At 48.5% G+C, this 26,362-nt stretch overlaps 6 protein-coding genes; 3 read left to right on the plus strand and 3 right to left on the minus strand.

Moving 5' to 3' along the window:
* The first annotated feature begins 3,849 nt into the window (after positions 1-3,849).
* GSTUM_00007953001 (uncharacterized protein) lies at positions 3,850-5,269 on the plus strand. XM_002839755.2 has 2 exons: positions 3,850-4,159; positions 4,226-5,269. The coding sequence occupies exons 1-2, from the start codon at positions 4,050-4,052 to the stop codon at positions 4,791-4,793; spliced, it is 678 nt and encodes a 225-aa protein (XP_002839801.1). The 5' UTR covers positions 3,850-4,049; the 3' UTR covers positions 4,794-5,269.
* GSTUM_00007954001 (uncharacterized protein) lies at positions 5,269-5,706 on the plus strand (the record flags this gene model as incomplete). The annotated part of the gene is made up of 1 exon (XM_002839756.1): positions 5,269-5,706. One exon carries the CDS (start codon positions 5,269-5,271, stop codon positions 5,704-5,706), a length of 438 nt encoding a protein of 145 aa, XP_002839802.1.
* A 2,691-nt stretch (positions 5,707-8,397) lies between these two features.
* On the minus strand, positions 8,398-10,445 carry GSTUM_00007955001 (uncharacterized protein). XM_052355797.1 has 2 exons: positions 8,775-10,445; positions 8,398-8,720 (listed from the first exon to the last, which is right to left on the minus strand). The coding sequence occupies exon 1, from the start codon at positions 9,589-9,591 to the stop codon at positions 9,334-9,336; it is 258 nt and encodes an 85-aa protein (XP_052211763.1). The 5' UTR covers positions 9,592-10,445; the 3' UTR covers positions 8,398-8,720; positions 8,775-9,333.
* A 1,809-nt stretch (positions 10,446-12,254) lies between these two features.
* Positions 12,255-13,811, plus strand: GSTUM_00007956001 (uncharacterized protein). XM_002839758.2 has 7 exons: positions 12,255-12,492; positions 12,554-12,566; positions 12,622-12,714; positions 12,783-13,042; positions 13,093-13,479; positions 13,534-13,607; positions 13,659-13,811. Exons 1-7 carry the CDS (start codon positions 12,352-12,354, stop codon positions 13,750-13,752), a joined length of 1,062 nt encoding a protein of 353 aa, XP_002839804.1. The 5' UTR covers positions 12,255-12,351; the 3' UTR covers positions 13,753-13,811.
* Positions 13,812-18,921: 5,110 nt separating this feature from the next.
* GSTUM_00007957001 (uncharacterized protein) lies at positions 18,922-21,300 on the minus strand. XM_002839759.2 has 6 exons: positions 20,857-21,300; positions 20,236-20,380; positions 19,983-20,055; positions 19,614-19,858; positions 19,496-19,561; positions 18,922-19,442 (listed from the first exon to the last, which is right to left on the minus strand). The coding sequence occupies exons 2-6, from the start codon at positions 20,308-20,310 to the stop codon at positions 19,356-19,358; spliced, it is 546 nt and encodes a 181-aa protein (XP_002839805.1). The 5' UTR covers positions 20,311-20,380; positions 20,857-21,300; the 3' UTR covers positions 18,922-19,355.
* Positions 21,301-23,348: 2,048 nt separating this feature from the next.
* On the minus strand, positions 23,349-25,535 carry GSTUM_00007958001 (uncharacterized protein; the record flags this gene model as incomplete). The annotated part of the gene is made up of 1 exon (XM_002839760.1): positions 23,349-25,535. One exon carries the CDS (start codon positions 25,533-25,535, stop codon positions 23,349-23,351), a length of 2,187 nt encoding a protein of 728 aa, XP_002839806.1.
* Between the last annotated feature and the right edge of the window lie 827 nt (positions 25,536-26,362).

The raw sequence follows: 26,362 nt of genomic DNA on the forward strand, positions 1-26,362 counted from the left end.
TCGTACACAAACGGTTATATGGTACGATACTCGAACACACTGCACACACGAACGGACAAACAGAGCGATATGCATGTTAGAGTGATGGGTGGGGAGAGTGTTATGGCAGCCGATCGGTACGCTGATGTTTCTTCCCCAGGAATCAGCAAGCAAGCAAGCAATCACTCGGTGAGAGTGACCCAACTTAGACTACTCGTATGCTTCGAACCCCACCCGCATTGGTTATCATACTACGGTATCATATCATACTTCATTTTTCTCAAGCCCTACCGTAGCTAGAAAACACCAGCCCAGCTCCACTTTGCTGGAGCCTCAACCCCAGCCCCTGCCGCTTCCGTGCCGACTACCGGTAAAAGACCAGAGAGCAGACAGGCAAGACCGGTAGGGCTGGATATTGATTAGCGAGAGGGGGCTGAACCATTGTGCAGCACGGGGCAGTATCCCACAATCGTGGCGTTCCGGCCGAGAAGGGGAAGAAGCAAGAAGGGCACGAGAGTGAAAAAAGTGAAAAAGTGAAAAGTGTGGAGGTTGGAAGGGGGGCTAGCGCTCCTAGAAAAGTGGGTGACAAATGTGCACTTTACTTCTCTCCTCTTCTTTTTCGTGTAGCTCTGTTGCCGTGGCAGCCAATCGGTTATATCGGTATTTTTTTATTTTTTTTCTCTTGCGCGATTTGGGCTGGAGGCTGGGGGCTGGTGGTTATTGCTCGAGATAGCACGATACCGTAGCATGGAGGCGGGGGAAGGGCGCAGGATGTGAACCGACAAATACCTTATCGTTCTGTATTGGAGGGTTTGGTACAATATTATGGCAATGAGTAAGTTTATTTTGGTTGGAGTTGGTTAGATGTTTAGTGAGCCTGGATTGTGGTTACCGACATTGCTTTGTTTTGTTTTTTTCCGATTGTGAACCGGAACTTGAATAATTTATTATCCTTGTCCGCCGATCCTGCCTGCTTCAAAGACAAAGAACGAGGTCAAGTCTGGGGATATGATATTCGATATTTCACTCGTTACCGGCACTGCACTAGCACTGGTACGAGTACAGTACTGTGCACCACCGGTAGCTGTTGGCTCTCGTAATCGTCGTGGGCTGCCGTAAGGCAATGCCTGAGAGACAAAGGTTCGAAATTCAATCCACTGGCATGACAGGGGCATATCTAATGCCAGCATCCTACCTGCCATCTCATATCACCGATACAAACTTGGATCAAAACACACCTGCACTTGAAGATATTTTTCGTCGACACCCTTCCATGATGGTGAGGAAAAAAAGAAAATAGAAGAATACCAGTATATATACCGGCGGCAACATAGCAGGAAGTTTTCAAGAGATCATCTTACTCTAAAACAAGATGCTTTGTTTTGTTTTTGTTTTCACAACAACCATTTGCCAATTTTACTTTTCAGTGCGATGCGGTAGCTTTTGCTTGCTTGCTACAATGTAAGATGTGCGGTGGTACAGTGCAGTATGATGCACCTTTTTTCTCTTGCGCAACAATTGAGCCCAACACTCGGAATGGATTATGATGGAAACCCCTGAAATAATTTTATCACACCTTCCAACCATTTCCTCTGCTGTTTCCTACAACCCCATTCTTACCCGTTTCAATGTCGCCAAGTTAGTGTCCCGGTGTTTGTGAGGTGCAAGCTTGCATCCATGGGTATGCGGTGCGCCCCCCCCCCAGAATCGCAATATCCAGACGGTGACACGATTCCCGCTCTTGGTCGTGATATTGTCATGCAAGGGTGCACCACTGTACGAGTACTAGTACCGGTACTAAAATTTTGAGTTCCCCCCTCCCCTATCTGTAACGACGGGCTGCGGGGGATTACAGCAGGGAGGTTTCCTTCCCGCTGACTTTGTCTCCCAGCCACTCCATGGCGGATCAATCTGGTGAGTGCCGTACCGCACGTGTGGGTTTCCTTTCCATCTTTCCTCTCCTCCCCTACCGTATTCCTGAGAGAGGGAGAGAAAAAAGGAGTAGACTGGGCGAGGACAACAAAAGTTGTCTTGTTGTACGGTACTGTACCCCGTATTATAGCATGTGCAAGTATGCGTCTGCGAATATGATAGTCTATCGTACCCAGGATACTCACTGCTCGAGTACCGTATCGCTTTATCCCCATGTCCGGTCTCGGGGGTAGTCTACAAGTTAGGGGGGAACATTTTCAACCAAAGAGGTGCTGACAAGCAATGGGTTGGTCGGTCGGGGCGGACCGATTGGGGGGAGAGGGTGACCAAAGTTGAAAGTGGAAAGGGGAGAAAAGGAGATGAATGGTCGAGCGCGGGTTGTGGCTAAAAATAGTGCGTCCAGCTCCCCGTTGACTCGGTGAATAGATATAAGCGTGAAACATGAGATCCCGGTTCATTGAACCCAGCCCTTTCCCTCAACCCCGACGTAAATCTTCTAGTACAAACCTTCAGTCACAACGACGGCGTGATAGAGGCTACGCACACCCTATGATAGATGGAATGGATGGGCGGATCTCGATTGCCCACTGCCCCATGATATTTACAAAGCATTACCGTGTTCGGGTATCGGGGATAGTCTATCTGTAGATAGAAAGGGAGGAATCAAACCTGCCGTACTTGGAGTAGGTGGTTCACTAGTCGATAGCTGAGCCACATGTCCTCTCAGTTGAAAGTTGAAACCGTCATTCTATTTGGAAGAGGGTACCGGTACGGTACGTAGACTATTGATGGGAAAGGCCCCAATTCGAGCTGACGGGTGAAGGTTTTTTTGGGAAGAGGCTGTGCATTTCTTCTGCGCACTGATTTGCCCCAGACGGGGATTGGGAGCTTATTGTGCTCCATTTTGGTCCATTTCGTTTCCCGATGGGATAGGACGCTGGGGGCGGATGATTGTGGTGTCAAGGTGAGCAAAGATGTTATTGGGCGAGATGGACATGTGCATCTTGATGGACTGGGAAGACAGAGTGAGGACCATGCTGGGAAGCGCGAGCCTTACTGTAAAAAAAAGCCACTCACTTGCGTTTTTCGCGACAGATGGATTGTTTGCTTCTTTTGGGCCGTGAGTGGCTATTGTTACCGTGCCTCATGGTGGGGTGGGATAATAGTATTCTGCTGGAGTGCTGGTATGATACCGGCACCCTTCTTGTGCTGTGTGATAATATGCGGGAAGGAGAGATAGCAATACTTGTGAGGTACCTTACGGTACTGTACCGACCGTACTGGCCCTTTATCCTCCTGCTTGTTCCCTCTTGTAGCCCTGTACTGTACCGGTGTTCATGCACAGGAAAAGAGACAAGAAAATCTGAAGAAAGGGAAAAAAAAAACATGGCTGGAATAGAAGATTTGTGCAGCCAATGCGTTGCAATTGCAGCCTCACATACGGGTAGTATATGTATCAAAAGCTGGTGGGTGGACAGCAGCATCATCACTTTCATCATGAACCCTTCAATGGGGGAAAACATGCGGCGCAGGAACAACATTGCCGTTGTTCCTTTTCTGTCGCTTGTACTGACTGATACTGCCAACACGCTCACTTCCACGTCCTCCATTCTTTCCCCCAATAGCATTTGTCCAAGGCTGGCGGAAAAAAAAGAAAAAAAAAACGGAAGGCCAAGAACAGGTACTTGAACTGGTGTGAGAGGGAGGATACAGTACCACCGTGAGACACCATAGGAAAATATCGGTAAAAAGAAAATTAGGGACAGGGGAAGGCTTTGTGCAGTGGCCACCACACCTTTCCTTCCTCTCGCTCCTTCCTTACCATTTCCTTACCATGGTGGTTTGTCCTTGACTGTGCTGCATACTAGGTTGTGGGTGTGCTCAACCTCCCATGTGTGGCTCCCTACATATAAACTCCCCGCCGCTCCCCCCCCCCCCTTCAACTTCTCTCCCCCCCTGCTCCACCAAGGCTGTTTTCCATCTCCTCGACTCTCCTAACCTCCTCTATCCAATTAATTTGTTTCTACTATCGTCACTCGCTGTACCATCATCATCCACCATTCGAGCAAACTTTCCATCTTCCAACTTTGATTTCCGAATAATCACTTTCACTACAACTCAGATCCCATCACATCAATATGCAGTTTAAACTTCTCATCGCATCCGTTTTCTTCGCTGCCTCCGCTTCTGCCATTACCGGTAAGCTTGGTGACGCAGCTATCATCACTGACAACCCGGTTGGCGCAAGGTAATTGACTCGCCCCCGCCACGCAATCCATTCCGCCAAATTGCTAACCTTTTCTCTTCCATCTAGCTATGTTGCCACATTCCCCTCCAACGGCACTATTACCGGTTCCGCCAAGTTCTCCACCACCGGTAACGGAACCGGTGTCGAGGTGTCTCTCGACTTGAAGGGCTTCAAGGGAGCCACAGGCCCATACGCCTACCACATCCACGACCAGCCCGTACCCGCGAGTGGAAACTGCAACGGTACTTTGGCTCACTTAGACCCCTACCAGCGTGGACAGGTCGACCCTTGTGACCCCAAGTACCCCGCTACCTGTGAGGTCGGTGATTTGGCAGGGAAGCATGGCAAGATCCCCAGCTCCAACGGTACAATGTTGGAAGTCTACCTCGTCTTTGTCGACAACTACATTTCCACCAAGCAGGGAATCGGTGCATACATCGGTAACCGCTCTATTGTCATCCACAATAGTGCTGGTGGTCGCATCACCTGTGCCAATCTCACTTCTATCCGTGTTAGGAGCCCTGCCGTGCCATCGCCTTCCGGCTCCATCTCTCCGGCTTCGGGGGCTTCGGCTGTCACCGTTTCTGGGTTCCTTGGACTCACGGCCTTTATAATTGGTGCACTTGCCTTGTAGATGTTTTTTCCTTCTTTTTCGAGCATTGGGTGGATTAGACGGCGATCCGGAGGGATGGTAATTACAGGGGGAGGAGGGAGGGGTAATCGGAGCATAGAGAAAATGGAAAAATGGTCATTTGGGCCAAAAATGACTGTTCTCCCACCGCTATCATCGGCGTGCTCTTGATTTTGGCGGATTGCGGCTTTGTTACTTGTGTTGATGACACTTTCTTTCTGGGAGTCACACAGTAATGGGCGCGGGAATTGTACATGCTTTTGTTCATTTTTTACCTTCTTATAATTCACCTTTTTCCCCTTTGTTTTCTCATTCTTGCGGGTTTGCGGGGTTTTTCCTTTTTTGTTTATTCATCTTTCTAAACGGGGGTTTTTTTCTCTTATCGCTTGTTCCTATTTCATGTTACGGGGTTTTCTGTAAAAGGCTGTATCATATCATACCACTCAAAACTATACCAAAGTTTTCATCCGAATAATGAATGATGCGTCGCGTTTGTTTGGCGGCCTGGTTTTTTTTTTATCCTTTGCAGACGTTGGAGATCTTGCCCCCTACTGTAATCTATCATATGAAGTATTATGAACCCGCCCCCATGTTGATTAAGATTACCTTGATAGGCTCCAACCAATCCCGGCACTCCGAAGAGAGAAGATCCGCTCGCTTCCTCACCTCACCCAGCTCACCTCACAAGGATAATAAATTACTGTACGAGTACAAGTACAGTATGTTGAACCTCACCGGTCATCCATCACCTAGCAAGGATACCGCGCAATTGTCACTCACACCTTCATTCAACAGGAGCCAAGTCATTACGGCACAAGTTGCCGGTAAGATTACACTCCTCACCCGGCCCGGAACCAAAATACTGTACGGTAGTCTTACGGTATTGTTACATACACAGTACCTACTGGCACGGTAAACAAACCAGGAACGTACGGCCGAAATTCCGGGTGTCATGTAAACAACCCATCGACCGTTATATGATGGCGCCGTATATATATACCTGTGGGCGCTTGCTTGAACGGACCGTACCTTACTAGGGTATGGACGAAAATGATGGGACGGACAGGGGTTCGCTATGTCAAAGCTTCTTACCCCTCCTGGCATCGCTCCTACCAAATTAAATATTTTTTTTCCCTCTGATAGTATGAGCACCCAGACTCAAAAACCCCTGTTCGTCCCATCACTTACGTCCATACCCGAGTACTAGGAGGAGTATGATAGGAGCTTTCACCCCGTCCACCGACGGTAAACCCTACCGGTGGCCCGGGAATCCGTGCAACCCCCCCCTCACTAACCAACCAATTTATGATACCCCTTATGCACCCACAAAGCACATTATCATACCGCACCATAAAAGTACTAGTACAAGTATCGTAAAAAAATCACTCGCGATCCGCTATGTATCCGTCGGTGGATAAGCCCGCGATGGGGACCATTCCGATGGGTTCGGGATCGTGAGTGATTACGGTGCCGTGCCACACATGAGTTGCTTGCGGAATATCATGCTGGACGGTATTATAATACTATCATAGTACGATACTGTACAAGAGCGACTTCCGCCTACCGGCCAGCGGAGATCCCACCGAGAGGAACTTGTTAGACTGCGGTAAGTTAGAGCTTGCTTTTCGCCTTTCGGTGTTTCGCGATGGGGATGTCTCTTGGTGTATAGCACACTTCCACACCACGCCTGGTACGATATCATATGCACGGTGAATGGGGGGGGGTAGGATTATCTACCGTAGCTTGGATAAGCAGAATGGTGGACAGCGGTTCATTACGTATCACTCGTTGGGGATTCTGTTTGTGCCAAATAAGTTATTCGACGGCAACCCTGTTCTGTTCTGTTCCGTTCGGCGGGGGGGGGGTGGGGGATTGGTCGAGCACCAGTACCGTTGTTGGACTGGTGCTCTATTCGAAAACCTACTCGAGTACGGTACCGAGAGCCGGGGGGGGGGGTTGGCAGTTCGTACTGAAAAACAAAAAATGTGTGCGGAATGGTATGTGTACTTCACAGGATGAGAACCTGCTAGTCACCAACTATCACTGATGAAACTTTCGAACCGTAAGAAAATGCCTTGCAATTGCGATCACCTTCAATCTCCAAGCTAGCTAATCAACCTCTTCGCACAAGACAAACCTCAAAAAAAGAAAAACCCCAGAGAAAAAAATCCAACCTGTCCTGGTTGTCCAACTATCTAGCTACAAGACACAAATTCAAAACCGTTTCCCCACTTTCCATGTTCCTCCGTTCCTCCGTTGAAATGCAGTGGTGGTGGTGGTGGTGGTGGTGGTAGTGGTGAAGAAAAAAAATAAAATAGGAGAAGAAAACCGTGGCTATATAGACTAAACTTCCACCCCCCTGTCCGCCAAGCCTAGAAAACCCTCTCCCACTGAGAACACGACCTATTCAGCTCCCAGTAAATACAAACAATATATGATTCCCCATTCTGAGTAAAGAGCTAACTAAAATAATTGTGAAGCTAAGCTAAAGATTTGCGAAACTAGCTAAAAATAATATAAGAAAGCAAAATCAAATTTCATCCGTAACAGTACACAAGTATCATAAAAGCTTTTGTCGCTGGATAAGTTGCGGTATGGTTGTGATACAGACGCTTCCGTAAAGTTCTCGTAATACCCCCCCCCCCTCTTCTCTCCCATCATTCGGGCGAAACGGATTGTGACGAAAAGGTTTACAATATCCCTAGAGGCATATCTAGAAACAGTTCATCTAGAAGGCTCTTCTTGTTCTCTTGCTACGTACAGTAATTGGTAGTCTACAGTTCTTGGGGTACAAGGGAGGGTGTGAGAAATTTATGAATGCGGGAGTACGAGTACTGTACGGTACCATATGTTACACCGGCATACGTGTATGACAGACTGCCTGTGAGTATTAGGCTATGTTGGCATTCGATTGACACCGTGCAGGCCGACCGTTGAGTGTAACTACTGTACTTGGCAAATCGAAGTCTCTGCGGCATGAGTGCGGTACCATAAGGGCGTTTTGCACGAGCGATGCAAATGCAGACGCTTGCTCTGTGTGAACGATATGTTGGACCGGATTGTGATGGCCTTCCCTAGTCTACGTCTATTGGAGAGTTATCATGCAGTAAAAAGTACGGTACTCGAGTACAGTACCGGTCTCCGCATTGCTGGGCCGTTGGTGGTTGGTTGGTTGAGGCTGGCCTGATATAACTTAACCTGGGGGGGTGGGGGCTACAATATTGCACCCAGATACCATGGGAGGATGGGCAAAAAAGAGGAAAAAAAAAAGAGGATTCACTACTGCACACACACATACATAATCACGACGGCAGAAATGGAACGACATCGACAAGATTCGAACTTGCGCACCCGAAAGTAAGAGATTTCTAATCTCTCGCCTTAACCGCTCGGCCACGATGTCATAATGGTTTCATAGTCACTTCTTCATTCTTGAACCGATTTGGCAAATTTACGACGGCGGCGGGAACAAAAGTGCATGATCGAATGGGTTGGTTTCATGAGGGCTTCGCAATTCATCACTTGGCAAAGGTTTGGCGGCCTCCGCTTCCCCCTATACCGACTTCACCATTTCCCCGCCCCCTCAAGAAGTGCTCCCCCTCCGGCGCAAATGTAGATCGTGTGTATTGTGTAGTCTGATATCGAGCTGGGTCGTTCATGCTGGCAGAGGGGCCATTACCCCCGCCCTACTGTCACACCCCGCATCCTCGTGATTCGAGATTCTCAGATTCCCACCCCCGATATTTTCTCTACTTCGACCCCTTTGGGCTGGATGGGTTCTCTTGACCCGCTCCATTCCTGTTCCGGAAAGCCGGCCTTTTCACGAGATAGTCGTTTCGGACCTTTTGGCAGCTTGTTGTCCGGGTCTGCGATGTTGGTCCGTAGTTGGCATTTTGCTCGCAAAGCGCCTCTCCCGTTGATATTTTGGGCCTAGTGCCGGATGTCAGATTGGATCTAGTATATGGAGAGAGGGTAGGTGGGTACCCCGTAGCTTCCTCCTGCTTTCATGAGCCTTTGGTATCGTCTCTAAAGGCCATTTCATTCAGAAGGTTGAAAGTTAGGCAGTGGTAGACAGAGTGGCGCCGCTCCCTAGGACCTTGTCTACGTTTAAAAGGGTCGCTTTTTAACGTTCTTATTGAGCAAAGTGATTAGCCATTATCCCATAGAGACTCTAGTGGATTTCTCACCTGTCCGAACTTTTGGCTCTTGCCTTGGAGCTTCAATCCGGGGCAGCAAGGCGACTTGAGTTGCGATTAGACGGATGTGTGGCATTCTAGAGGCGGAAAGTCGAATTATTATATACCATCAACTCATTCTTAAATTACCTCAATAGCCATTTGAAACGACCCCGCTGCGTAGGGATCTTATCGAGAGAGGAAGGAAGCGGGGTAACGATAAGACAGCGGGTGGCCTGTTGTGTGACCGGGGAATCCGCAACATCCTGGGGTTTTTTTCTGCACTTGAATAATATTACCGGTAATTAAAAACCCTCACATCCTGCGATGTGCAAATCTGCAAGTGGACCCAGGTCATTATCCGGCGGTCATATAGTATCCCGATCCTTCCCCCTTGGCTCTAGGGATTCACACACTCTGACGTCTTTGATTTTGGTGGAGCGGGGGGGTATGTCTTCACCTGAACTAGTCCTTATCAACGCCATCATAAAAACGAGCTCAAAGCTATAAGAAGTGAGGGATTTTGCAACAAAGGTAGAATTAAATAGGTTGAGTGGCTGCATTCTGGGCGCTCGTACACCCCGCAGTCCGCTGGCAGTATCACCCTGTTTCTGTAGTAGTAGCATAGCTCCTATGAAGTCTCTCTAGGGTTGTGGGACCGTGAATCAGGAGATTGGGATCGGGATTGGGATCGGGAGCGGGCGGCTAGTAGCGTGTCGTGCTTTAGATTTTGGTAGCGGGAAAACGTGTGGATATGCTGGTTACGGTATCATATTAGGAAGGTTGACCTGTGGATCCTAGTTCATCTCTCTTCTATTGGACGTCCTTTTGGGGTTTCGGTGGGCCATGGTGTCATGTGTGTTAGGTGTGAATTGTAATATGGAGTGGGCGTGGGGGATGGATTTTCTTATCTGTCTTGTGGCTTCTTGATATGGTGTCAGAAGTTCGATGTCATCGTGCTTGTTATGGTTTGTCGAGAGTCGATGTACGGTTTTTGGCTTGATCCTGCGTATCAGGTGATAGGGGAGTAAGGTGGGCTTGTCGTGAAGGGGAATAAAGCTCTCCAACGAAAGATAGCGGGTAAAAGCTGTAATAGCAAGGGGGTGGAACGTCACGGTACCGTGGCCTAATTCTGCCTACTTGATATTATGAAGGATTGGGAGGTGTTTGATCAGGTCGATTTGACAATCGCACGATCAATATATCCCCCATTGAAGTCCTAACCATAACCATCACTCTGTAGCAGGGCCTCCCGAGGTACTCGGATACCAGGGCTAGACGTGAGCATTCCTAATGAATGGCCGTTTCTAATAATATTATGCAGCTGGGGTGTATCGATTGCAAAGGGAGGAAATTCCGTCAATGCTTTGCGATTTTTCATTTTTCCGGAAGGGGTACATATGGAAGTTTGACCAATATCATGGCGTCCACTGGTTAACTCACCTATCCAAGTATATCAACGCACACAAACGAAGGGGTTCTCCCAATCAGGCGAATGATTTGTACATAGGAGATGCGGAGTTAATGCCAGCCGGCGGCCTGTTCAGACATAATCTTCGAAACCGGACTGCTACTCTGTATGATTAATATGCGTTCCTTGGGGTAATTGCACTGAATACTAACTCAGTGATTTACGTATATCTAGTGACTGAAATTGTGCTATCGCCACCAGGTGGGGGGCAGTTGGAATAGACCTGGTCGACCGATCGATGCGGGTGGTTTGTGGGGAGTGAGCACGATTCAATTGGACGCAGAGTAAATAATATTGAGGAATATGACCTATATTTTTTTACCATATGGAAACTCACTGCCGTACTAATGTGTTTTCCTAAAGGCTTTGTGTAGCAGCCAAGATACTGCGCATGATTAACGCAGTGGAATACCAGTTCTCAGCGCACAGGCACAAGTCCGGGGAGGGAAAACGGAGAGTTGTTCACCAAGTGTATCACGCGGTCTCGGGGTTGCCGAAACGCCATATTTGCGGGGATCGCCCAGGGGTTATCGACTTGAGCGCTCTAATATTAACCTGTGCCCTTTTTTTTTGACATTTCTTAGATTTTGTGGTGAAGTGAAGGAGCGCGGGCGATCATCAGGGGTCACTCGTGAAGAGAGAAAAACCAACCAGTTCGGCTTCTCCGGTCGAGATCGGGATTAAAGACAGGATATTTCGTATGATAAGAAACGGTGTAGCTTTTGAATCAAGAGTGTGTTGCTCTAGCGGCGAAGAGGAATATGAGGGGGCAGAATTTTGCCTCAACCTGACCGAGGTGGTTGCTTTTGGACCGCGTTTATATTCTCAAGAACTTGCCCCGAGTGGTATAACGAGCGGGTCAGCTCATATATTTCAGCACAGGACTTCACCGGCAAGGGAGGACCATGAAATCTTCAGGGTTGGTGAGGGAAACTAGTGCATTGTAGTTGACTGTGAAAGTAGAGAGAGTGTTGAGGATTGTTCGGGGGTGTAGACAGGGATCCACGGGAGGATCAGGATTATTTTAACATGTTCCATATACTGGTGTTCCACTGTCTTTGAGTTAGTTTCGTTTGAGGAGCAAGAGAAGTAAGTTTATGACCACGCCTCTCTTACCTCTTCTACTTAATTTCCAAGTCCCAAACGATCCCGCTCGTTCCACCGCGCGCCATCTATTATTTGCTCCAAGAGAAATTAGTCGAGGTTTCGGCCCCTCTAATTTAACCTCTAGAACAAGAGGTTATGTAGAAGGCTGCTCGGTGGTATGTAAACTTTACCACTGTGCTCGAATGGTGGAGAGTTGATGGTGGGCGCGTACCGGTATGCGGGGTTCTAAGTAAAATCACAAACCACTGCCTTATCCACTATTCCTAATGGCATTATATGAGTTTTATCATCGGCGCCTCCTCTAGCAATGGTATTTTTCGAAGTGCTAAGCCGTAAAGAATTCATAATTGGTCACTCACTAAATACTACAAGTAGGAGTCTGAGTCGAAAGTCAAGCGTCGGTCGGTTGTGGCAATGGTATTTTGGATTTGATCCCAAGGGCAAAGAAACAAATTGAGAAACGCCGTTTGGATTCGAGGTCTAGATTCTAGCACCTTGTTTCTCATGTGGATTTTTCCCCGGAGAAACCAACGGGGCTCAGTGACTCAGCCACAGATGGCTCAAGTTTCAGCATTTACTTGGTGCTATTAATACACATACAGTACTGGAATCCGTCCAAGGATGTGCAGTAGTTGATGCAGGATGCCGATTTCTCAGCCGCCACGCGCCACTTCCCAATTTCTAACCACGGGATATCTGTCCCTTTCCATCATGCAACCCTTCCCCAACCCAAGATTACCTTTCCTTTCCTCAACAACACCTTCTACCTATCATACCGCTATATCAAAACCAGCTATCATTACTGAAAATGAAGGATTTCTGCTCTCTATTCACGCTCGCTTCACTCCTGCTGGTCGCTACAGCTAGTAATGTCATCGATTTAACTCCCGATAACTTCGACAAAGAGATTCTGCAGAATGGAAGGCCGGCATTGGTCGAGTTTTTTGCTGTAAGTTTTCTTTGAGTTTGCGAATTCTCGAGATCCGGTGTTAACGTTATTTATTTAATAGCCGTGGTGCGGACGTGAGTCAATTGGGTCGTATCGATATGGGAGAAGGGCTAATTTGGGATGGAATAGACTGCAAGAGTCTTGCCCCCGTCTATGAGGAGCTTGCGGATTCGCTTGCTAGTCAGAAGGACAAAGTTGCGATTGCTAAGGTCGATGCCGATAGTATGTCACTATTACCACAGGGCCGCTTGCTTCCCGGGCTCCGATTTTCCAAACTAAAATACCCACAGATCACAAGGCACTCGGAAAACGGTTTGGTGTCTCCGGCTTCCCAACGTTGAAATGGTTTGACGGGAAGTCTGCCGATCCTATTCCATATGAATCCGGTCGGGACTTGGAAGCACTTCAAGCGTTCCTTAAGGAGAAAGTTGGCGGGTTGAAGCTTAAGGCTAAACGTGAAGCGCCAAGCAATGTTATTGTGCTTAGTGACGCCAACTTCGATAAGATTGTTCATGATGAGAAGAAGGATGTCTTGGTTGAGTTCTATGCGGTTTGGTCACCTGAGTTGTCTCTGATGAGGCCATGCTAACAAGAACCTAGCCATGGTGCGGTCACTGCAAAAACCTTGCTCCGATATACGAGAAGCTTGCTAAGAACTTCGCCTCCGAGACTAACGTTGTGGTTGCTAAACTTGACGCCGACTCTCCTGGTGGGAAGGCCTCTGCTGAGAAGTATGGCATCACCGGGTTCCCTACTCTAAAGTGGTTCCCTAAGGGGTCTTCTGCCAAGGAACCCATACTCTATGAGTCTGCAAGGTCCGAGGAGGCATTGACCCAGTTCATCAACAAGCATGCCGGTACCCACCGTGTTGTTGGTGGAGGTGTTGATGATGCGGCAGGAAGAATTGCTTCCTTGGACACCATTGTCCAGAAACTTATTTCGGGGGAGAAAGATGCCGAGAAGGAGTTGGCAAAGGCTGCCGAGGAGGTCAAGGAGAAATATGCTGCATACTACCTTAAGGCAGCCGATAAGCTCTCTAAGAATGCAGATTATCCCAAGAAGGAGATCAAGAGGTTGGAGGGAATTGCCGCCAAGGGTGGTTTGGCCCCAGAGAAGTAGGCGTATTCCACCAACTCATGCTCGTGCATATAGCTTACAGAAACCAGGTTGGATGACATCCTAAGCCGTAAGAACATCCTCACACAGTTTCTCTCCAAGGAGAATGAAGGGGAGAGGGAAGAAGTCAAAGAAGAGCTGTGAATTAATGATGTCTCGATTTCAGTTTATCTAAGGTTGGCTCTACGCCTTATTTTTCCTGGCCCTAGGCCTTGTGGTGTTTGCACGGGTTATTCATGGTATCATGCAACGAGGTATTTGTAGAAGTAAAAAGGTTATGTAGAGGGGTGTGTGAGCCATGATAAATGCTTAATTCAATTTAATCTCACCCGGGCGGGGGTTTTTTTTTTTTTTTTTTTTTGAGAGAGAGAGAATTGGCGTTCTATGACCCAACCTCATAGCGAAACAACCATGTGATGAGTGACATGAGGTATTTTGCAAGCACTTGGAGCTGTAGTCTACTCGAGTACGGTAATGGGTGGTGGACACATTACCGGTAGCCGACACTCGACTACCAACATCACACCGCCTCCAGCGCTGGTCCACTCAGTGGATAAAACAACCACGTGACGCATGTGATAATGTGTCTACTGCCAGGATTCGAACTTGTACAGTACGAGCACTCGCTCATGGTCAAAAGGGTGGAAAGACCAGTGAGGTGGGATAGTTGGAGGGCAAGTGACATAAGTAAAAAAAATGCATTCTTGGCGGACACCAGGAGACTTTATCGAGAGTGTCCAAGTATCTTAGTGCTGCATGGTATAGACTGTGATAATATTTTGGGCAAATAGGTTAAAATTTATAACAGAGGCCTATCCCGGCACTGCTGGGATTAGACCTCAATTCTAACCCCTATCCCCATTTCAGGCCCAACCTCAATCTTCCATCCAGAAAGTCAAGTCCTCTCTGTTGACTACCGTTTCTACCACCATCTATGTCCTTTAGTCAATCATCCTGGTAGCGAATAGCTCCCGCAACCGCACTCAAGATGTGTTCAATCACTATCGTGCACGGGGGAGGTATTCTGGACCGGGTGAAGTCACTTATAGAGGAAGCTCTTCTTCATGGTTGGGAGTTAACACCGGACCCTTTAACTGGAAGGCTCCAAGGTGGTATTCCTTGGGGGGGTTGGGGCAGTTATCGGGGCGGGGGGATGGCATACTAAATATAAAACTGACCATTTGAATTGGCTCATTCTATTCTACCCATTCCAAGCACATTTGAGGTTGCATGAGAGTTTGATGTTGAGGGGAAGCGAGTGGGCGAGCCCAGTTGCTATGCTGTCCGAGATGAGCTTTGTATCGGAGCCGGAGTTTGCCCCCTGGTGCACGGTGTTTCTGACTTCGATGCCTAGTGGTCGACAACTTTCGTTAGCATGGTGTATATGTTGATAACACTCTGTAGTGGAATTCCATGCCCCCGCTAGAGGAAAAGAAACATGGGAGAAACCCCCCCCCCCCCCCACGATGGAAAGCCTGGGAAGGTATTAGCAACCAGCCTGAGCCAATCCACCTCCCGCCAGAGTGGGTCAAGGAACTGCTCGGGTCGGGTGGTTCGGTAAGATCGAGGGATTGTCCATGATAACAGTGCAGTCGGGGCAAGATCGCGGGATGAGGAGCGAGTAGATAGATGTAATATATGTCATATCAACTTGCTTTGATATCTATCTCCCCGGAGGAGATCCCTGGTCTTCCACAAGATATTTAAGGTTAAGGCTGATATATATGGGACGCCCAATATATCATGAACAAGCTTTCGAGTAGGAAGGACGAGAATTGTTCTCCATCTCGTACTTGCGATCCCCGTAGGAAATTAGGCTCTACAAAAAGGCTCCCACAACGCACAGCATGCTAATCAAGCAGCCGAAACTTCCTCATTCCGCCAGCCCACGCTCAGAAACCTCTCCGTTTCACTAACTGTAGAGAGTATGCGAAGGGGTCCCGCAGGGCCAAGGCTTCGAAACGGATACGAGATATGATATGATATGGTATGCAGCTCAATGATAGAATAAGTACGCCCTAAACCACAAACCGCCCTTCTATCTACTAACCCCGGGGACCCATACAGAGGCAAAGGGAGAGAACACCCGCAGCACATACGCCATAAACCCAAGATTCATTTCCCATCCCACCTAAAAAGCACGAGCCGAAACAGCCAATTCCCAACCCCCACAAAGCCGACTCTCGGTATGATAAAGATCCATGGAGCAAACTCTGCCAGTCAATCAGTCAGCTAGCCACCGGACCCCGTATATTATTAGCATAACAAGAAACAAATAGCGCATCCGGCCCCAACAATGCCACAAGTACCCAAACCCCTTCTCCCCCTCTTCCTCCGGATCCCCGGAAGCTGGGAGGAAACCTCTCTCAGAGATTCCACCCAGACTCATGGAGGGCCCCTGGTTTGTGGTTTCAGTTGTCGGGATGATTCTTCGTTGGTCTGTGAAAAGAGTGGGGGGCTTGGTGGTTAGGAAATCATAGTATGTCACTCGGGTCCCCTGCCCCCCCCCCCTCGCCGTGGAGAGGGGACGGATGGGTTCCTGAGACGGGCTTGGAAAGCTGTATGGTTTAGCGTAGGGAATTTCTAGCGAGGGGGACGTGTGGTGGTGGTGTTTTTGCAGTGTGGTGCCTGTATTTAAAGTAGTAGACTGGTATCATACCGGGAGAACTCCCACAATTGTCCAGCGCGCAACACGCTACTCTCTCTCTCTACCTACACCGTAGTAGCCACTCAGCACATGTACCACCAAGCAAGCCCCCCCCCATCCCCACAAGGTTCCCCTAGCCCGAGCACCTACAATAAATACTGTTGACCCCGTCCCCACGTCAATCCTCCCCGAGATCCCACAAATAGGACCTCTTTCTTTGTTTCTTAAGAATCAGCTTTCCCGATCACTGGACAGTACGTGCGTCCTTGTCTGTCCCCCGGTATCGCGCAATGGATATTATCCTTCTAGTGTAGTCAACTCACGCCGTTCGGGGGATATATGTCCGTGCCGGTCGCAGTTTTTGGAGGGTAATCCCGGGGTGCGGAGCACAGTACAGTACTGTACTCTACATTCTTTATGGAAAAGACAGGGCGGGTGGAAGGAATGCTGCCCATCAAACATAGCTAAACTCCCACAGGCGGAAATCAGAAGTAATCCTTGGTACTGTGCCCGTGGTATGATATTGCTTCTTTCGCTCGATTTTGTATCGACACCTTGGAATCCCTTATTTATTCATTTTTGGTGCTGTGGAACGTAAGTTATGATCACGGGTCGATCGAAAAAGCTGCTATTGAAGAAGCTTCCTTGCTTTCCGAGCAGTATGTACGAGTACAATGCCATCACGATTCCTGACAATAGAGCGTGTTCAACTATTTTTGGTACTGTGCAATGGATGACCAGAGATTTCGAGCGACTATACCTGTACTATACTACGTACCCGGCGTTATTCACCAGGACGGCCCATTTCTCAAAAGAGGAATAGAACCTCGGCCACCTCGGCATTAAGCAATCGCATTATCCAACTCTTTGGAGTCCAACTTGTGTGCACTGCTACGACTTATTTCCATACCAAGGCATTACCCCCCCCTCCCCTCTCCAACACATCCTCCACTCCAGCAATCATATAATCAACGCGGAAACACCCGTGCCCGCTGTCGAGAATTGTTTGGCCGCACTAGAAGCATATCATGACAATCCGGTTTTCCTTCCCTATCAACAGCAGGAAGTAGAGGGTATATAGTATCCCATCTTCTATCAGCACTGCACCCGCGATGTGTTGACCTCTGGTGAATGACACACAACACACGCAAGGACGGAATTTAATTCAGTGGGAAATTGCCAAGTTAATGGGTGTTGATACCGGGGGGGTTGGTGTTGTGTGAGCATAGCACATACAAAAACCAGAGCGAGGCATATCTTACTTACTTCACGGAATAGGAAAGGGATCGGAGAATATGTGTCAGGCACAACTGAGATGAGAGCTAATAGCAGGCAAGAACCCGTCTACCATACAGGACAGGGGGTTTCAGGAGCGGTTGTGTAATATGGGCTTTGGTATGGTAGCCATTAACTTAGGCCAGGACACGAATATCACTCGAAACAGGCTCGACTAGGGAAGGTATTCAATCACAGGTATTGCACAGCATCCGCTGATACGGAATGGACAGCGCAGGAGCAGAGAAACAAAAGCGAGCATAGTAACTACCGCACGCCCTTTCCAGAAGAAAACGTAGACTAGAGTACCACCCGCTCTTACAAAACCCTTCATATAAGCTCCACCCTCAGCGTAAAGAAATTGATACCGGAAAACGACCCAAGGCCAAAACGCACTACCACCCCCTACCCCCTTTCCAAAACCCTCCTCCTCCTCTCCTCGAATCCGCTATCCAACCCACCACTCCCAAAACTCTCGGTAGAATCCACCCTTCCAACACCACCACCACTACCCCCACAACTCCCACTACTCCCCTCACTCCCATACCCCCCCGCTCCGCCCCCACTCATAGTCCCATACCCCCCAGCACCACTCCTAGCACCAGTATCCGCACCAACACCGCGAGGCAAAAAGGCATTATAAACCCAAAAGCTAACCCTCCTTCCCAGTCCCCCCAGGCCCGGCCTTCCCTCCCCCGCCGTGCCACCCCGACCACCAGCCCCCAACAACCCATCCCCCTCCTCGGCATCGGCGGCATCAGTAGTACCACCATGCCTCCTTCTCCAAGTCCAAATCGCGCCCGCGACCAGCAGCATGATCACCAGTGCGCTCACCGCGCCGACGAGCACGCCGCCGAGGGTTATCATGGAGACTTGGCAGCCGAGCGGCGCGGTGCGCATTTCCCAGCGTTCGGAGAGGGAGGGGCAGGAGGAGGAGCGCAGTGGGGTGGTGAAGGTTGCTGGGACGCAAGTTTGTGTCTGTTTTTTTTTTTTGGAGGGAGGGGGGGATGTTAGCTGTGTAAATAGAACAGGAGCAGAGAGGGAGGGAGGTTAGGGGGGGGTGTACGAAAGGACACCAGCCGCAGGTTGGATCAACTGATGACAGACAGTCGTTGCAGGCGTTGCGGTTCCAGCATTTGCGGAAGATTGGGTCTGAGGTGTTTGGTGAGGAGGACATGCAGTGAGGTGAATATATGTAAGGGGCTGGAGATGGGTAAGGTTAGGAAGGAGGTCTGGGCGTGATTACTTTACCATTGTCGGATCTTGGCTTATGGATACGGATAAGGGCACAAAACACCGTTTACGGGATCGTCATCGGAAATAAATCGATGGGCCAAGGCATAGCAGTATCCTATGATAAAAGCTCTCAAATATGATATCGTAACAACTGTCATCTGTATCACATCACTTAAGTTCTAGTTGACACTCAAGGACGCGACCAACCTCACAACACAACTAATGCACCCCTCCCGCCACAGCTAATTTTATATCCATTGCGTTCATTGCTCATTGCCATCTCCACCTCAGGACCACTGCAACCCAAACCGCACCATTTAAAAACACATCAAACTAAAATTTCGCAAAAAAAAAAAAAAAAAAAAAGATACAGAAAAGGAAACTAAAGAAAAAGGAAAAGCCATGCCTCGTTTCCACCCATTAAGTTTTCTTTTTGAATTTTGGTTAATTGAACGCCCTGAAAAGTGCTCTCGGAAAACGATACGAAGTTTGAATTGACTGCCTAAGGAACACTAATCCTGGAATGGTCGAGTTTTAGGAATAGCGGAGGAGATTGCGAAAATTAAGGATAAAAGGGAAATCCGACAATCTACTTGCGCGCCCTCAAGTTGCTACTGAGCCATTCCAATCCCTCGTAGAGACCGTCACCAGAAGTAGCGCAGGTTGATTGGATGTACTAGAATAGCTGTCAGTGGCAAATTTTAGAATATGCCCAGTGGAAAAACATACCCAAGCCCTGTTCCTCAAACTATGCAGACCAAGCTTATCAGTGATCTCTGCAGCATTCATAGCATTCTAGCACCGAGTTAGCAAAAGCTCAACAAATGACTCTTTCACCAATGCTCACCGGCAAATCCTGTTTGTTGGCAAACACCAAGAGCAAAGCATCCCGAAGCTCATCCTCGTTCAACATCCTCTGAAGCTCCTCACGTGCCTCACTGACACGCTCTCTATCATTGGAGTCGACAACGAAAATGATACCTTGAGTATTCTGGAAGTAATGGCGCCAAAGGGGACGAATCTTGTCCTGTCCACCAACATCCCAGACAGTGAAGGAGATGTTCTTGTATTCAACGGTCTCAACATTGAATCCTATAATTGACCGTTAGCGAGACGAGGGATTTAAAAAAAGCCACATGGCACTACCATGTCTCAGACCCCTCCGCGTGCGGAACGTCCCGGCAAAAGCAAAGAGCGGGAAAAAGATGCTTCTTACCGATTGTGGGGATGGTAGTAACGATCTCTCCGAGCTTCAACTTATAAAGGATTGTAGTTTTACCAGCCGCATCCTACGCGAGAGGAGGCAAAAATGTCAGCAATACAGTCAGCCTCAACCATCCCGATACCATGCACATCACTCAGGCAAGGGAAGAAAGATGGGAAACCGGCACCAAGCAACCCGAGATGCTCATAGACGGAAGCAAGCAAGAGGGAGGTGAAGCAAAGAAAATAACGAAAGGTGAACATACCAACCCGACCATCAATATACGCATCTCCCTCTTGCCAAAGAGGCCGGTAAAAAGCTTCGACATTGACATACCCATGATTGCGGTTGTTCGAGCGTGTTCCCGTTAATTCCGTGAGGTGAAAAAGAGCTGTAGAAAAAGGATTTCTCTACGGTTCAGATGAGAAACGTCAGCAGTTGAAGGTGAGATGTCGGACGTTATCGATACGTGGCTGGAAGAGCCAAGGGAAAGAGCGGTGATGAGGCAGAGATGAGGGGGGGTACGGGGTTACTGAGGGGATAGGGATAGCGTGATACGAGCAAGTCAAAAAAGCAAGATTTTTTTCTTGTCACATAGGAAAAAATCACTCGCTAAGCTAGATAAGGGAAACAAAGTACCAATGGCCTTTTCTCCCGCAAAGCAACGAAGAGGGGAGGCGCGGTGAATAAGATATGAGGTGGTGAGGCGGAAGGAGGAACAGGAGAAGGTAGTGAATGGGAAGCTTTGTGTGATGACAACAGAATGGGGGGGGGGGTTTGGTAAGGGAGATTCAACCCGTAGGTAGGTGGGTCAGGGCAATGAGGGCAAATAGAGGATGGAGCAAAAATGGAAAAAGTAGGAAACGAGGGGAAAAGGGCCACTCACAAAAAAAAAGAAAAGGATGATGATGATGATACAAAGTAAGAATATACCAAGCAATGGGCAGAGGGAAAAACAAGAAAGAAAAATTAGACGTTACTCTGTAGGGGTCTCTTGTATTCCTTAGAGGGAGAGGGGAAGAAAGAAAAGAGGTTTGTGTTAAGAAAGGTTGACGATGACCTTGATGGAGAGGTTGGTTGGGAAAAGCGCGAGAGAAGGGAAGGGAAAGGGGCGGACCTGTGCTGCTTCGCTGAGAAAGGGTTTTGGAGAGGCTAATTAAATTGCTTTTTCCGGTTACACACGCTTTATCGGGGAAAGGTGCCAAGATTGGATGACTTGTTAGGGAGCAGATGTGAATACAGCAGTAAAGTTGAGAACACCTTACAGTAATACTTGTACTGTACTGGTGAGAATACAAGTACTCGAGTACCGATAGAAGGGAGAGAGGTTGCGGTTGGAGATTGCGTGCAGCGCAAATTCCCTCCTTTTGAACCCTTCCGTGGGCAGGGGATTTCGTGGAGAGGACACCTCTGTGAAGAAGATGACTCCTTCGCCACAAATTCCCAGAAACAAGTCAATTAATCCACTTTTTATTGCTCGAATCTGACATGACCTCGCATCAGCCACAGCTAGGTAGCAGCAGCTACCGCACCGTGCCCCTCAACCCCTCAGTCATCCCAATTTTCTTAGCAGTCGTGGTGATACTCGGGTATCCTTGGATCCTGTCACCGATTGGGCACTTTTGCTTACGATAAACCAAAACGTGTTAACAACCTCTGCATGACTCCCTGTGTCTGCTAGGGTGCCTCACAATTCGAGTGAGGACCCATGACGCTGAATTCCACCCGAAACCCGGACAGAGGGTGATGCATGACCACCTGCACCGCCTTCTTTGAAATCGACGGTGTCCATCGAAGGGCGTTATTGAAAAGGCCACATTGCCACAACAAGGATGCGCCCGAACATCATGGTATCATATGGTAATCGAAACAACCGAAGGAAGCCTCACAAAAGGTCACTCCTATGATATGAGGAGGATGCTCCAAAGTGCCAAAAATCGGTAGTTTGCCATAAAGAGGCTCTTGGAGTCAAGTTTTTGCCCCCCCGACCAGACGTCCCATATCCCCTAAAAAGCTGACATAAGATATCTTTTCGCCAGGCACCTACACATAAAAACTCTTCAGAGGTACTAATTTACGAGTACAGTACCGGTAGTACGAGTGCAGCGCTTAAGTTTTGTATGTTACACTAGCAGGGGGATGTTTTAGGAGCAGCCTGTGTGTAGTACTAGGCGGTCCGTAAAGTATTCTGATGCCTTGGCGCCTATATTCTTATGATTAGGTGCTGGTTGGTATGTTTTGGCGCCAAGGTGTCCGAATACTTTATGAATCGCCAAGTAACATACAAAACTTATGATCGTAAAAGTGGTGCCCCCGTATCTTACCCTCGTCATTACAGTACTTGTAGGGTGTGCGCAAAGGTCTATCGTACGGTACTCTACAAGTGCTCTCGTAGGCCGAGTTTATTATGGGTTATGCGTGTTACCTACGCACACAATTGGTCAGTCACAGCGCAAATACATTGTACTGGTATGATATCATATATACACACTTGAGCACGGCGACTTTGGAGGAACGCAAAAGTCCGAAGTCTTGGAAATCCTGTGAGCCGCTTTTCCCAGACTTTCCCCTATCCCATGTCAAGGAATAAAGTACTCATACTATACTCTCACCTTGGCTGCTGGTCCCGGTGCGGCTTGTATCTCTGCGCCAAGATTTAATATTGCGTATACTGACACTAGTATAGTAAGTCATGATGCAATAGACCTCGGATTTTGCTGTTGATCCGCCCAAGCTGCATCTCCACTATGTCTTGGTAGGAAGGAAATAAAAATTTACATTCCTCAAGTAGCAAAGCAGGGGGGTGCAACTAAAGCCCTGGCTCTCTGCCTGAGAGGATATGCGATAAAGCGTCAATTATCCACTTTGACAATTCATGTTTTGAATGCTATTGGTGTTATTTTTATTTGCGTAAACACTGTTACTTCTCGTGCTGGTTTGTCTCTGACTGAGGAGATTAGAGGCCTGTATAGTGGATGGTCCTAGTAAATGCAATGTTACATTTTGCCCCCCTTAATACAGGGGGACGGATGATTTGGTAGCCATCCACAAGGCTGCGGGTGGCAGCCGTATGCCGGGTTATGGTGTGGTAGCAGTATCTGGAGGAAGCGACTATTTGCTCAAGAGGATCAAAAAAAGGATCCCAAAACGCCTCAAAGAGGCATCCAAGACACCACTTTAAGACCGCCATCATAAAATATCACTCGAACACCTGGTATGACGTGACTATCCTCGGTCATTATAATACGAGAGTTGCTTACAGTTTGATACGACTAACCCACAGGAACGCCAGATATGCTATAGAAAGGGGGAAATACAGGCAGGAAGAAGAAAAGGAGAAAAGGAAAAGGAAAAAAAACAGGTCTTAGACTGTGTAGTTCAAACCTCCATACCCTTGATCGGATGTAACAGCATACTCCTTAGGCACATTCTGCCCTGTACGCTTTCGAACGTTTCACCCCCCGCGCCATCTACCTCCATACCAACCCACCGTTTCCACAATTTTGGGGCGAACCGTGCGTTATAGTACCAACTTGTTCCCTGAAAATTGTGCTCTCCCTTCCCAAAGACACTTCCTCTCCCACCAGCGCTCCCCTTTACACCACCATTAAACGTCCTTTCAAGGTACCTCAGCGGCCATGCTCTGTCAACGAACAAAGGGTGCGGTGCGAAAACAGCTTTAAGCCCATGCTGCAGCGCAACCGATGGTGGCCACATTTCCGAGAACATGGCATGGCCATATAGGGCATTTTCGGCATGCATTCTCATCAGAAGTTTTCGGGAAAGCCTACCGACGGCTACGATGGCGGTACGGCGTGGTGGACCTTTAGGGGGCGTGTCTTCGACAGGGGGTCCATAGCCGGTGCTATCGCCAGAGAGAAACCAGGTCGCACCCTCCGGGTCGAAAATCGGGTTTAATGATATGAGATCAGCTGGCTCGTCTACTCCCCACATAGACTCCGTGTCTTTCTCTGGGGTCAGAAAGGGGGGCTTCGGGTCCGTTGAAAATATTTTGACACTCTCCACCGGAACAGGTCCCCATATCGGTTTCGGCGATTTAGCCGCTACCGCCGAAGAGAAGTCCTCCCAACTTCCGTGGACAGAAGGAACGTAGTACCGCTCATTACGTTCCCAGAGGTGCTTCCGTGGTTGCTTGGCAGCCCAAGCATCCATCCGAGAGAACAGCTCATAGAAATGCCCAATATATCTCACATCCATCTCCCAATTCCATACAAAGTCGAACTCGGGGTGGCGATATGCAAAGTCCTGAACCGGAAAGAAACTGGATCTGTAAACCCCTTGAAGTCGCGCGCCATGGAAAGTGTTATCCTCCAAGTTGTTATAGATCGCTCCCATCATGCGTTCGCTCCAGAGCTCCGCAATCCCCCAGAATTCCTCAGGGACATTTTCCCGTAGAGTCTTTTCGTAGAGCTTTTTGGAGGCCCAGATTGGAAGCTCGTTGTCCTTGACATGGACGAGGAGATAAACGTTAAATTCGCCGCCAGAATTGATGCTCAACTCCGAGATGAGCGATCGGATAGATGCCATATCGCTGGGCTTGTACTCGTAACCGGTCCACGTTCTCAGCAGAACAGCAGCTCGGGGGCGAGGCTTCTTCCCATCTGATTTCTCGGACCGTTTGTTCGATGAGTGCACGCTCTCAGCTAAAACCCCTTCCGGATCTAGATCCTCTGGGTCCGATGCGCTGAAGCGGTCTTCGTTCTTCTCAACGCACTCCCTTTGTAGCTTCCCCCAGTCGATCCCTCGCCAATCGATCTCTTTCACAGGCATACTCCCCTGCCCCCACCCAGTCTCGCCTCCATCTGTGATGTTCCCATCCCACTCTGCTACACCGAGACCACCATTATCCTTGCTGTATCCATAGCCATAAGATCCGTATCGTCCATATCGATCAAAGCATAAATCATCCTTCAATCCCAATAAGGAATGACTTCCAAACACAGCTGTCGGCATACCTAAGACACTCTCATTAGCCCGCATCTCCACCCGAAAATGACCAAAACCCGTACCTTCGGGAATGCCTTCAAAAGTTCTAACTTCCGGCCTACCCCTCTTTTTCCCCGACAAATCCACCCCGTAAGAACACTCCTTATACGTCCCACGCCAAGTACCCCTATACTCCTTTGACCCAAAATCGGGGTAAGGATTGAAGACTACGCTTTTCCCCTCGCTCGAAACCTCTAGATCCTCAATAACCCCAGTATCCCCCAAAGGGGGATACTCCGGCCTATTATCCTTCACCAACCTCGCCATCCCAGAATAATACCCTTCCAATAGCGCAAACCCCTCCCACCTCGGCTTCTCCGCTACAGCCTTGGCCTGCGTGATCACCCTACTCGTAGGATGGCGGATAGCAACCAGCGAGAATCCTGCGATTATGGCGGTAACTGACGTGAGAATGATCACGAATTTACACATGACCCTTTTCAATCGGGAGGTAACCGTGCCATTTCGTGAGAATCGCCATTTTTCCGAGGGTTCGGCTGGAATCGAGAGTGGGAGGGGGCTGTAGGAGTGTACTTTCATGAACGGATTCCACGACATTGTAATTTTCACAGTTAGGGTATACCTTATTATTATTTTGATGGTGAAGTAGATTCTGTGTTCTCTGGTCCTCTATGGATACATGGGTGGTTGAGGATGAGTGTCGGGGGAAGAAGGGAGACAGACAGCTGGTCGGCGCAACTGTTCGATAAAAATCCACACGTCAGGGGTGTCTCAATTTCGTGATTAACGTAGGGAAGCTCACCCGTAATGTTCATGAAGCGGTAGAAAGGAAACTGAATACTGAGAGGTTATCGGTGTTTGAGATATCGATACAAGCGGGCTGAGACGGGGCACCGGCAGCTACTGAGTTTTTGTTAGTGCTATAAACAAGCTATCGTTGTCACGGCAACTGTCTTCAGAGACAGTCTGAACCCCGAGCCGACAGCAACCTCACGTGCCTGTGGAATCTTGGGTTAACGCAAATTTGGTATTCTGTCACTGCGGTACGTGTGAGCCAAGTGGCTTCATGTTCTTCCGCCCAAAATCTGCCATCACGGTGTTCCATGATAGCCCAAGTTTGTTAGAAGTCGGTAACTTTATGGTGCACTCGGTCTCGACGTTCACGTGTGGGTCATGTCCGAACAAAAGAGCCTTTCAACTTAAGCCGTACTGTGCTACGACACTCGAGTGCTTGAGTACTAGTACTAACAAATTTCAAAAGTATTCGGACACCTTGGCGCCAAGGCCACAGGTACTTAGTGTAATCTAAAATCCGGTATATTCAACAAAATAACTAGCTTAGAATTTGCTGCTGCCCAGCTCCCCATCTATTTACCCATGAAACTTGTTTCCACCCTGCTGTTCAATACATTTAGCCATAACTC

Source organism: Tuber melanosporum, assembly GCF_000151645.1.
Source record: "Tuber melanosporum whole genome shotgun sequence assembly, scaffold_40, strain Mel28".
Classification (NCBI taxonomy): Eukaryota; Fungi; Ascomycota; class Pezizomycetes; order Pezizales; family Tuberaceae; genus Tuber; species Tuber melanosporum.